Source organism: Astyanax mexicanus, chromosome 7, assembly GCF_023375975.1.
Source record: "Astyanax mexicanus isolate ESR-SI-001 chromosome 7, AstMex3_surface, whole genome shotgun sequence".
NCBI lineage: Eukaryota > Metazoa > Chordata > Actinopteri > Characiformes > Acestrorhamphidae > Astyanax > Astyanax mexicanus.
The window spans coordinates 51,639,520-51,652,017 of record NC_064414.1 but is presented as its reverse complement, the minus strand read 5'-3'; the positions used below and the strand labels follow the sequence as shown (position 1 = coordinate 51,652,017).

Sequence of the window (12,498 nt, the reverse complement as noted above, 5' to 3'; positions counted from 1 at the left end):
TCCATTTTATTTATTTTACCCAACTTTAAACACGGTTTGGAAAGTGGTCAGTGCAGCTACTGGTGTTTTTGGACATGACAACGACTTAAAGGGCTCTATTTTAGCAATCTATAACGAACTGGTCAATAGTGTATTGTGCTGTTTGATTTAGGGCATGTCGGTGTGTCTTTGGAATTGTGAGGGTGCAAAAAATACCCCTTGCATGGCTCAAAACAAAAAAAAAAAGTTCTGAACTAATTCTCTTAATGAATTATGGGTGTGTTCTGTTAAAAATAAACCAATCAACGTGTTACTTGTCATTCCCTTTAAGAGTGAGAAGGTGTGCTTTGACTTGTGTTCGTATCTTAACAGTGTGGTGCTTTTGTGGGTCTCAGCAGAGGATACTGACCTGCACGTTCACGCTGTGAAGATAAACCAGCAGCTCGTTTAAGGAAACAGCAATTTTATTTTATTCACAGGGTTCACAGGCGCTAAGCGTGCACAACGCTCCTGCATGGCTTAGATGGGCAGCTGACTATTGACTGTTATCAGGGTTTAAATCAGTCAGTGGTGCACCTGTATTTCCTGCCACAAAGATAGAAATACACCTTACTTCCAGACCACCACACCCATCAGTGTAGATTTATCCCTAAACTCTGAAGCTACTTTAGACTGTTGGTTGGTTTTTAGATAGGAACGAGCATTGTAACACTCCTTGCATAGGGAGTATGCCAGGGATTATTTTATTCCATTTTTAATACCCTACTTCTTCCTGGGTGTGATCCACTCCATGACAGCAGCCCATGTTTTCCATCACGCTGTTCACACATTAAGCCCACAGCTGCATCGCTCTCAGTCAGTCACCCTCCACCCCCAACTCACAGTTGCTCCGGCCTCCATGCTGAGACGCTGATTCACACAGTAGGCCATTTTCACAAGCAGTCTCGGAGTCAGAGCACTGTTACTGGACCAGTTAGAGCCATTTAATAACACACACAGACGAGGCCCTGGACGAGAGCCGGGCGGCTGCTGCTCTGAGCTGTATTGAGGATGCAGGACGCTGTCTGCAGGCAGTGTTACAGATCCCGCATGGAGAGCTGCAGACATTCACAGGGCCTGAAGATAAACAGCCCTGCACCAGGAACGAGGCCTCAATCCCGTCTGCTGCTGCAGAGCGGATGCAGGTGGATTAGATGGGTTTACAGCCAGCAGTGGGAGACCAAAACTGAAACCAAAACAGTGACAACCGCTATCTCTGACAAGAAGAGACTGATAAACACTGTACACATATACAAAAAACTAAACCAGAGACTGTAAAAAAGATGGACGCCGTGTCGCCCGTTCCCATTCATTCAATGAAAATTAAGCCAAAATCTGCAGTAGAGACCAGAGGAGGGAGGAAGACTGTGGAGAGACAGTCTACTCATTTGAATAACCCCGCCCCTGAGGGCTGCCTCCACAGAGCTACATAGAGTCCATACAGTCATTGGTCCCACCCTGGCTAAATGTAACCCAGCCCTTTTACAATAACCACACCTTTCTGAATAGAGCTGAATAACGTTTAAAAAACTAATTCTGTGGGGATATAAAATGTAACAATATAAGCAGAGGTTACACTAGCTGTTGCATTTAAATAATGGAGGTAGAATTACAGCATATTGGAAAAAAAAAACGTGATTGAAAGTTGTCTGTTTTGCCATTGAAACCTATGGGGATGGGTGGGGTTACACAGCTTTCTGAAACCGAACAGCAGGGGGTGCTCGACCTGTGGTGGCTTCACTTTTGAGAGACGATGCTCTGTCCAGCTATACACAGTCTATGAACTAAACATTTTAAGGCTTCTAGAATGTTCAGCCTTGACGGCCTTTCAAAGGTTCAGTGTGTTCCCAGCAACAGCTTATGACAGATTCACACTATACAACTTTTTGGTCACGAGAACTAAACGCACACAAGAACTATCAATACCATACCAGTGAATCTCCAGAGAACAAAATACCTACCTAAAGTGAGATTTCCTATTTTTCTCTCACTTTAGCTAGCCTAATCGTCAGCTTTATATCCCCCATCACTAGTGATGCTACAACACAAGGAGGGTGAAGACCAGCACATGCCTCCTCTGACACATGTGAAGCCAGACTCCGCCTCTTTTTTAACTGCAGCATTGCCGAGTAGCATCACAGTGCACTCGGAGGAAAGTGCAGCGACTCGGTTCTGAAAAATCAGCTCACAGGCGCCTTGTGCTGACTGACATCACTCTAGGAGTCATGGGGGGGAAAGAGCGCCATCTATCCACCCAGAGAGAGCAAGGCCAATTGTGCTCTCTCAGGGCTCCGGCAGCTGATGGTAAACTGCATCCACAATATGAGATTTTTTAAATATGTACTAATTTTCTTGACACAGAACAATAGCAAATGTTTCAGTAGAGCAGACATAAATTGTAACGCTTTTAAAACAGTTATAAGCTTTTTAAATGTTCGCCCAGCATTTAAATGTTAGTCATTAGTCAGCACACAGTAGCAGTAATGCTAGCATCTTTACTGCCTAAATCCAGTTTGCTGTAAAAAATGGAAATGCATAAGTAAATGTTCTCTTTGCCTTTTTTGCTGCTCTTGAGTCACAGTTGCTGACTGGTCTAGGTATTAAACATGCTAGATATTTTCTCGGCATCTGTGAATCAGCTGTGATTACTCAGCTACAACTCACAAACGGCTTTCAATGGCTCACACTACACAATTAAGTGAACACAGAGTGACCAAAAAAACATTTGGCAACAGGAAAACCAGACAAAATCATGTAGTGTGAACTAGGCATTATAAACTTGCCCTTCCTGAACCTAAAGAACGAGTGAACTCTGACATTCTCCATCCATCCTCAGCTTCACGGAGGAGTCAATAGGACATGCGCCTGCCGAGGCACGACCAATCTTTCATTATCGACAGCCCTGTAACGAACTCCAGCCGCCCGCCGGACTTTGACCCTTAGGTATGTGGGATATAAGTGGATTTGCTCTTGCCAGGGGAAAATCCATGACTAGAACGCAGTTTCTGGGGGCAGCAAATGACGCGGAGTGGTGAGCCTTCTGAGAACAATTAATGATCAATCCATCAAAGACCTCATTTAGCGAGAGAGCGTGTGTGAAACAAGCCCATCTGCTCCAAAGCAAGTTAATGGAAACACTGTACAACTCCGTCTTTTATCTTTGGTTATGACGTCCTTCTGTGAAATAGACTCACTCACAGTAGAGACAAAAAAATGGAAGAAAACTCTCATTCCAGTCATATTTGCAGTGGAGTGTACCTAAATAACTGATTCTCAAATAAAAGAGTTATTTTGAAAAGCAAAAATGTTTAAAGTTTAACAAAAATGAAGCTCTAAGAAAGATCTGAAAGAACTTGACAAGTTGCCAGATTTTTTCAATAAATGTTAAACATCTAATAAAAAATGAAGGCACAGGTTGTTAAAGATAAAAACTGTGCTTTATAATCCTAAAGTAAAGTCAAAGTCATAGGCCTGTACCTTTATCATGGCATGCAGCAATTTATTTATTGTGGAAATTAGTTAAGACCTAACCAGCAGACAGTCAATGAACTAGTGAAAATTGTAATGTATGAGTGTAACGTATGCAATAATGTAAACTACAGATAAACTAATCAGATTTACAACGTGTTCAACCTGTGACTGTAAAAATGCTAACAATTATCAAAATGACTAAACAAGTTCAATGTATGTTTTATTTAGTGGTGTCAATCGATAAAAAAAGCCAACGAGGGGCACTGGAATAAAGAATGAATGATTAATGGGATAGAACAGGGGTATTTAATTAGAATTCAGTTTGGTCTTGTTAGAGAAAATGTCAAGGCTATGGTCCGGACCGTCACCAATGGTAATTTATGTTTTAATTCAGTGTTTTATTCTGTTTACTGAAGAAGCCTATAGTAGTTCTGTCAGTGTTTTATCAACAACTGAAAGACAAAACAAATGACACATACTAGTATATTTCAACAATATTTATTGTTTTAAATAGGCCTGTCCAATAATTACACTATCAACCTATCATAAAATAAATGGAAACACCCTCAATAATTTAACATATCGAGTCTATTAACGTGAATCTGTATGTTCAATCTGTTATAAAATGCTATATTTATTCTATTTGATTGTATTTTTATTAGATTTAGGCCAGCCTGTCATAATAATAATAACATGAATGATAAATCGTACAATATATGAATCAATTTTTGCTGAACTTGGCCAAAATATCAGCTTAAAAAAAAAAAAAAACAGTAGTTTTATTTTATTTAATATTATTACTGTAACATACTTTATTATGTTGTGGGTAAAACCATAGACTGCGTATAGCTGGACAGAGCATCGTCTCTCAAAAGTGAAGCCACCACAGGTCGGGCACCCCCTGCTGTTCGGCTGCAGAAAGCTGTGTAACCCCACCCACCCCCATAGGTTTCAATGGCAAAACAGAACAACTTTTAATCACGTTTTTTTCCAATATACTGTAATTCTACCTCCATTATTTAAATGCAGCAGCTAGTGTAACCTCTGCTTATATTGTCAAATTTTTATATCCCCCCAGAGTTCGTTTTTTTAAACATTATTCAGCTCTATTCAAAACAGGTGTGGTTATTGTAAAAGGGCTGGTTATGGGCGGGACCAATAACAGACCATCAGCACCGCTCTGCAGCCTGTGACCGCGAGGCAGCCCTCAGGGGCGGGGTTATTTAAATGAGTAGGAGCTCTCCACAGTCTTTCTCCCTCCTCTGGACTCTACTGCGCAGACTCTGGTCTCAGAATCGCCAAAATGGCGGAAGATTTTGGCTTCATTTTCATTGAATGAATGGGAACGGCGACACGGCGTCCATCTTTATATACAGTCTATGGGTAAAACTGATGGGGGAAAGCTGTAAAGCACGTAAACCATAAAGACAATAAATGTTCTGCCGCTTTAAATGTAATTGCTCAGAATTAAATCCTTCTCAGTAGTTTATCGGTTTGGGTCCGGATTGGACAATTAGTAGTGACCCCTGGGATAGAGGAAACGTTTTAAATTTTATTTTAAACATCTCAGCTTGGTTGTAATAAATTTGCAGAATTTCAAACATGTGCACCACGCGGGTAGCAAGGTGTACCGACCAAATGAACCGTAGGTGTGGAGTTTGGACGTGTGCCGCCCCTGCACCATGCGTATATGATGGATTCCAGTGCATAATGCACGCACATTCCTGATGCTAGTGTGGACGCAGCCCATGTGAACGGTGGAAGTTGGGGTCAAACTTGGTAGCGTAATAAATTTCCATAAAAAAAATATATATATATTTTACTGATTCCAAATTAATCACATTCTTTAATTAGTTAAACTGAGCTGTGTTACTGTCAGAAGTTTGTATGTTGGAGAGAGGTCCAGGGTCTACCCATGTAGGTTAAATGTTTCATAAGCTGATATGAAAAGGTCTTCTGAAGGAGATGTCATGCAGGGCAGAGAGTTGCTTTTCCAGCTCTACTCACTTTGGATGTCTGATGTCAGGTAGAGAGCGATCCAGAGCGATGTTGTTGCTGACGTAGATGTTAAAGCCATTCTCTTTGTACACTGAGTCATCACACTCATCCTCCGCCAGCGGATACGGCTTTCCGTGCTCCCCTTTCCCTGCAAAACATCAGCACAGACGTCAACTGGGAGTGTGTGTGTGCGTTTTTGCAGGACTGCATTGGCAAATGTTATCCTCCTGTCCTGTAAATTCTGAGGGCAAATGATTGGAGTAAACAATGCTAAACATAATCATCATAATTTTAAGAATGTGTAGGTTAAACTGCTGCTTATAACAGCTGCCTGTGTATATACCTTTCTAAAAGCAGAAACAGTACAGTACTGTAATGCTACTGCACAAGTACCTTCTTCTATACCACTACTGCAATTACGTACTTTTACCACCAATTACTCTGTTACCTTATTAACCACTACAGAGGAGAAGAAAGGACAGAAAGCACAGATGTGCATTAATAATACCCATCATGCATTAGCAATATGGTTCTGCAGCACAGACAACTCTTCTGCTATAGCCCTTTCCAGCACTTTAGGACTCATAATCTATAATAACTTTATATAATAAACCACATATAATTAATTGTCTTTTGGTTTTACCTCATTATTGTGGGTTATGTTCATGTGTTCTCTTGTTTATACCCTTTATAAATATTTAGTGTGCAATAAACAACTCCACAATGTGCCACTTCATCACATACAGGCATAAAACAGCACATCAGATATAGGGCTGGGTATCGAAATGTTTCAGTACTACAGAGTACCGAAAAGTAAAAAAAAAAAAAAAAAAAAAAAAGTTTCAATACTTTGCATGAAATGTGCATAAACACGAGAAGTGCAGAGAGAATGCACAGCACGGTAAAAACAACAGTGACTCCACACAAACACACACAAGCTGTTTTCTCTCACTTGCACTGTCTCTCTCTCACTCACACTCCTCCCTCTCTCTTTTACTCGCTCTGTCTTTCTCTCACTCGCACTATGTTCCCCTTACTCCTAATTCTCTTGTTCACTCGCTCTGTCTCTCCCTCTCTCACTCGATCTGTCTCTCCCTCTCACTCGCTGTCTCTCCCTCTCTCACTCGCTCTGTCTCTCCCTCTCTCACCCGCTCTGTCTCTCCCTCTCTAACTCGCTCTGTCTCTCCCTCACACTCGATCTGTCTCTCCCTCTCTAACTCGCTCTGTCTCTCCCTCACACTCGATCTGTCTCTCCCTCAAACTCGATCTGTCTCTCGCTCTCTCACTCGATCTGCCTCTCCCTCTCTCACTCGATCTGCCTCTCCCTCTCTCACTCATCTGTCTCTCCCTCTCACTCACTCTGTCTCTCCCTCTCTCACTCGATCTGTCTCTCCCTCTCACTCGCTGTCTCTCCCTCTCTCACTCGCTCTGTCTCTCCCTCTCTCACCCGCTCTGTCTCTCCCTCTCTAACTCGCTCTGTCTCTCCCTCTCTCACTCGCTCTGTCTCTCCCTCACACTCGATCTGTCTCTCCCTCTCTAACTCGCTCTGTCTCTCCCTCACACTCGATCTGTCTCTCCCTCTCTAACTCGCTCTGTCTCTCCCTCTCTAACTCGCTCTGTCTCTCCCTCTCTAACTCGCTCTGTCTCTCCCTCTCTAACTCGCTCTGTCTCTCCCTCACACTCGCTCTGTCTCTCCCTCTCTCACCCGCTCTGTCTCTCCCTCTCTAACTCGCTCTGTCTCTCCCTCTCTCACTCGCTCTGTCTCTCCCTCACACTCGATCTGTCTCTCCCTCTCTCACTCGCTCTGTCTCTCCCTCACACTCGATCTGTCTCTCCCTCTCTAACTCGCTCTGTCTCTCCCTCACACTCGATCTGTCTCTCCCTCTCTAACTCGCTCTGTCTCTCCCTCTCTAACTCGCTCTGTCTCTCCCTCACACTCGATCTGTCGCTCCCTCTCACTCGCTCTGTCTCTCCCTCTCTCACTCGATCTGTCTCTCCCTCTCTCACTCGATCTGTCTCTCCCTCTCACTCGCTCTCTCTCCCTCGCTCTGTCTCTCCCTCTCTCACTCGATCTGTCTCTCCCTCTCACTCGCTCTGTCTCTCCCTCTCTCACTCGCTCTGTCTCTCCCTCTCTCACTCGCTGTCTCTCCCTCTCTCACTCGATCTGTCTCTCCCTCTCACTCGCTCTATCTCTCCCTCTCTCACTCGCTCTGTCTCTCCCTCTCTCACTCGCTCTGTCTCTCCCTCACACTCGATCTGTCTCTCCCTCTCTAACTCGCTCTGTCTCTCCCTCACACTCGATCTGTCTCTCCCTCTCTAACTCGCTCTGTCTCTCCCTCTCTAACTCGCTCTGTCTCTCCCTCACACTCGATCTGTCGCTCCCTCTCACTCGCTCTGTCTCTCCCTCTCTCACTCGATCTGTCTCTCCCTCTCTCACTCGATCTGTCTCTCCCTCTCACTCGCTCTGTCTCTCCCTCGCTCTGTCTCTCCCTCTCTCACTCGATCTGTCTCTCCCTCTCACTCGCTCTGTCTCTCCCTCTCTCACTCGCTCTGTCTCTCCCTCTCTCACTCGCTGTCTCTCCCTCTCTCACTCGATCTGTCTCTCCCTCTCACTCGCTCTATCTCTCCCTCTCTCACTCGCTCTGTCTCTCCCTCTCTCACTCGCTCTGTCTCTTGCTAACTCAAGTTGTCTTACTCTTACTTGCGATGTTTCTCCCTCTCTCTCACTCACGCTGTCTCCCTCTCTCAGTCTCTCACTGATTTGCGCTGTTTCTTGCTAACTTGCACTTGTCTTTTTCTCACTCTACCTTTCCCTCATTCTCATTCACGCTATCCCCTCTTCACTCTCACTCTCTCTTTCTTTCACTCACGCTGTCTCCCCTTCTCTCTTACTTGTGCTCTTTTGCTAACTTGCACTGTCTCTCACTAACTCGTGCTGTCTTTCTCTCATTCACCGTCTCTCCCTCTCACTCGCTCTGTCTCTCCCTCTCTCTCTCGCTATGTCTCTCGCTAACTTGTGCTGTCTTTCTCTCTCACCGTCTCTCCCTCTCACTCGCTCTGTCTCTCCCTCTCACTCGCTCTGTCTCTCCCTCTCTCACTCGCTCTGTCTCTTGCTAACTCGAGTTGTCTTACTCTTACTTGCCATGTTTCTCCCTCTCTCTCACTCACGCTGTCTCCCTCTCTCAGTCTCTCACTGATTTGCGCCATTTCTCGCTAACTTGCACTTGTCTTTTTCTCACTCTACCTTTCCCTCATTCTCATTCACGCTATCCCCTCTTCACTCTCACTCTCTCTCTTTCTCTCACTCACGCTGTCTCCCCTTCTCTCTTACTTGTACTCTTTTGCTAACTTGCACTGTCTCTCACTAACTTGTGCTGTCTTTCTCTCACTCGCTGTCTCTCCCTCTCACTCGCTCTGTCTCTCCCTCTCACTTGCTCTGTCTCTCCCTCTCACTCACTGTCTCTCCCTCTCACTCGCTCTGTCTCTCCCTCTCACTCGCTGTCTCTCCCTCTCACTCGCTCTGTCTCTCCCTCTCACTCGCTCTGTCTCTCCCTCTCACTCGCTGTCTCTCCCTCTCACTCGCTCTGTCTCTCCCTCTCACTCGCTGTCTCTCCCTCTCACTCGCTCTGTCTCTTCCTCTCACTCGCTGTCTCTCCCTTCCTCTCACTCGCTGTCTCTCCCCCTCACTCGCTGTCTCTCCCTCTCACTCGCTGTCTCTCCCTCTCACTCGCTCGGTCTCTCCCTCTCTTACTCGCTATGTCTTTCGCTAACTTGTGCTGTCTTTCTCTTACTCATTGTCTCTCCCTCTCAATTGCGCTGCCTCCACCTTACTCTCACTCGTTCTGTCTCTCCCTCTCTCACTCACTCTGTTTCTCACTCGCTCTGTCTCTCCCTCTCTCACTCACTCTGTCTCTCACTCGCTATGTCTCTCGCTAACTTGTGCTGTCTTTCTCTCACTCACTGTCTCTCCCTCTCACTCGCGCTGTCTCAACCTTACTCTCACTCATTCTGTCTCTGCCTCTTTAACTTGTTCTGTCTCTCACTAACTCGCATTGTCTTTCTCTCACTCGCTCTGTTTCTCTCCCTCACTCACGCTGTCTCTTTCTGTCTGCAATTAGCTGAATAAAACTATATAATAACTCAGTATAAAGCAAATTAAAGGCGACAGAGAAACTCCTTCCTGCTTCCGATCCACCAGTTTTTATCAACTGAGCGGAAAAAGGAAGAAGATGTTTACTGAGAAAAAGTTTAGAAAGTTTTAATAAAGCTTCAGTAAACTGATGCAGGTAATGTGGGTGAAGCTGTATGAATGGCAGTGTAGCAGCGGATGATTACGGAGTGTTCACGGGGGCTGGATGTTTTCCTTTTGCATATTTGCAATCCTATGAGGAATTTCTTCATGAGAGACTGATTTCAAAACAAACCATCATCCCACCCATCCAGTTAATTCATTCTGACAGATCTTTTGTCTGATGTACAAAAATCACTCCGCCTGAGAAAACAAATCCCGCCGTGCAGGGCGTCTCCTTTGAAGTGAGGAAAAATGGAAAGTTTCCAAAACAAAACAAACAAAAAAAAGTGTGCTTGACTTTATTACAGTGCAAATTTCAATATGGCCTCAGCATTAGTGAAGAGGAACAGCCTCATATTCACACTCCTCCTTTCATGTGAAAATAGTAAGAAGTGATTGAGGTGTGTGAGAAGAAGTTTCCCTGCAGGTTTTACCTTCTGAAATGATCATGTTTCATATGGAGGCCCTGCCAGAACCACTAATGAAAGCATTCTGTCAACAATTCAAGTGGCAGATGTCACTCATTTGTCTCACACAATAGTGCATTTTTAATGAGCTCTCTATCTGCCACTATCTACAGTGTGAATTCCCTCTCCTCCCTGTGTTCCAGTCTCTCGCCTCGACGCTCAGTCAATCTGAGAAGCAGCTCGTTTCTCCGTGTGCATAATTACAGTAACCTCACTCCCACTCCTCAGGTTTTATGCATACTAACACTCCTACGTAGCAACCCACTGAATATACACTGGTGTAAAAATTATTTCCCCACTACAGATTTGACAAAAAATGTTTTTTTTGTCATACTGGTATTTTTTTTGATTATCAAACAACTTCAATATCAAACTAAGATAACCTGAGTAAATATAAAAAGCACTTTTTAAATGACAAATTCAATTTGAAAGAAAAAAATAAATATATATATATATATATATATATATATATATATATATATATATATATATATATATATATAAACCAATCTAGCCCTGTGTGAAAAAGTATTTGCCACTTAAATCTAATAACTTGGTTGTATCACTCTTGGCAGCAACAACTACAATCAAGCTTTACTGATAACTGGCAACGAGTCTTTCACATCTCTGTGAGGAATTTTGTTCCACTCTTCTTTACAGAATTGTTTTAAATCAGCCACATTGGAGGATTTTCCAAAATAAAGATCATCCACAGCATCTCAATCAGACATCGACTAGACCACTCCAAAACCATCTTTTTTTTTTTTTTTTTTAAGTCAACAAGGGGTGGACTTCCTTGTGTGCTTTGGATCATTGTCCTGCTGCAGAACCCAAGTTCGCCTGAGTTTGAGGTCATGAACAAATTTCCAACATTTTTGACCGGTCTCTTTCTTATTATTGAGTCATTAACTGTGTGCTTAACTGAGGCGAGCGAGACCTGCAGTTCTTTAAATGTTGTTCTGGGTTCTTTTATGACCTCCTGGATGAGCTGTCCATGCCGTCTTGGAAACAATTTCAGTCGGCCGGTCACTCCTGGGAAGTTTCACCAGTGTTCAATGTTTTCTCCATTAGTGAATAATAGTGAATCACTGTGGTTCTCTGGAGTCCCAAAGCTTTAGGAATGACTTTATAAGCTTTTCCAGACTGATAGATGATCAATGACTTTGTTTTCTCGTCTGTTTTTATTTTTATTTTCTTCAGATGGGGATATAATAATGTGTTGCTTTTTGAGATCTTTTATCCGCTTCATGTTGTCAGACAGGTTCTATTTAAGTAAATTCTTGATTTTACAGGTCTGGCAGTAATTAGACCTGGTTGTGGTTAGTAGTGAAATTAAACTCAAATTTCCAAAAAGTATGATTAATCACAGTTAATGTATGGGGGTCAAACACTTTTTCGCAAAGGGCTAGATTGGTTTGGATAGTTTTTTCCCTTAATAAATTTAATCTTCATCTAAAAATAGTTTTTTATATTTACTCAGTTTATACTTGACTGATATTAAAGACAAAAATGCAAAAATAAAATACTTTTCATGCTATTGTACTTTCTTTCTTTGGCAACTGTTAAACTGAAATACACAATAGGCCACCACACAGCCTCTAAAGCTTGATTAATTCTATAAAGTCATTCTTCAGAATGAGTGCAGCTCAATTTGTTTGAAATTAAATAAATAAAGTCTGTAAAATTGACATTTGCAAATATTACCAAACTACTTACGAGATACACATTTACACACAGCCCCATATGCACTCAAATTAATCCTTTGAGTTGAATCAACTTATAATAATTTGAGTATAGTCTGTTGCCATTAGCATCTTCTGTTTCATTGGCCTCTAGTATCATCAGTATCATTGCATAGTGAGAGAGTGCCTCCCCAGTTTATGCCACTCACTGTCAGTGTGTAGTCACTCCCCCCGGCTACCTTACCAATAATACAACCGTTTTTCTTCCAATTACTTAAGCAAATTCAACGTATCCAGGTCTACAGTGTGGAGACACTTCAGTGAAGCATTTAATCAGATTTTAGTGAGCCCCAGGCCATACAGTTGGATGTTGCTATGGCAACTTGTTGATCCATTTTGCTATGTGGTATATACTAACCACTGAAACAGAATTGACGGTTTCTACTAATGACATGGAGCAGCCTACAGCTGAAAGTCATCCCACCTCACGTGTACTGGTTAAACTGCCACTGTCTACAGTCACACAGAAAGCAATTTGTTGATCTAATGTGAGAGGATCCAGAAAGATCCA

General features: G+C 43.1%; 1 protein-coding gene across 1 annotated transcript in view; it reads right to left on the bottom strand.

The window, feature by feature from the left end:
* The window catches only part of galntl6 (polypeptide N-acetylgalactosaminyltransferase like 6), a 313,700-nt gene that overhangs the window by 225,502 nt on the left and 75,700 nt on the right, over nt 1–12,498 (bottom strand). Inside the window, exon 4 of the mRNA XM_007232148.4 lies at nt 5,497–5,635. Coding sequence (XP_007232210.2) covers nt 5,497–5,635 — 139 coding nt within the window. The remainder of the gene's footprint in view (nt 1–5,496; nt 5,636–12,498) is intronic.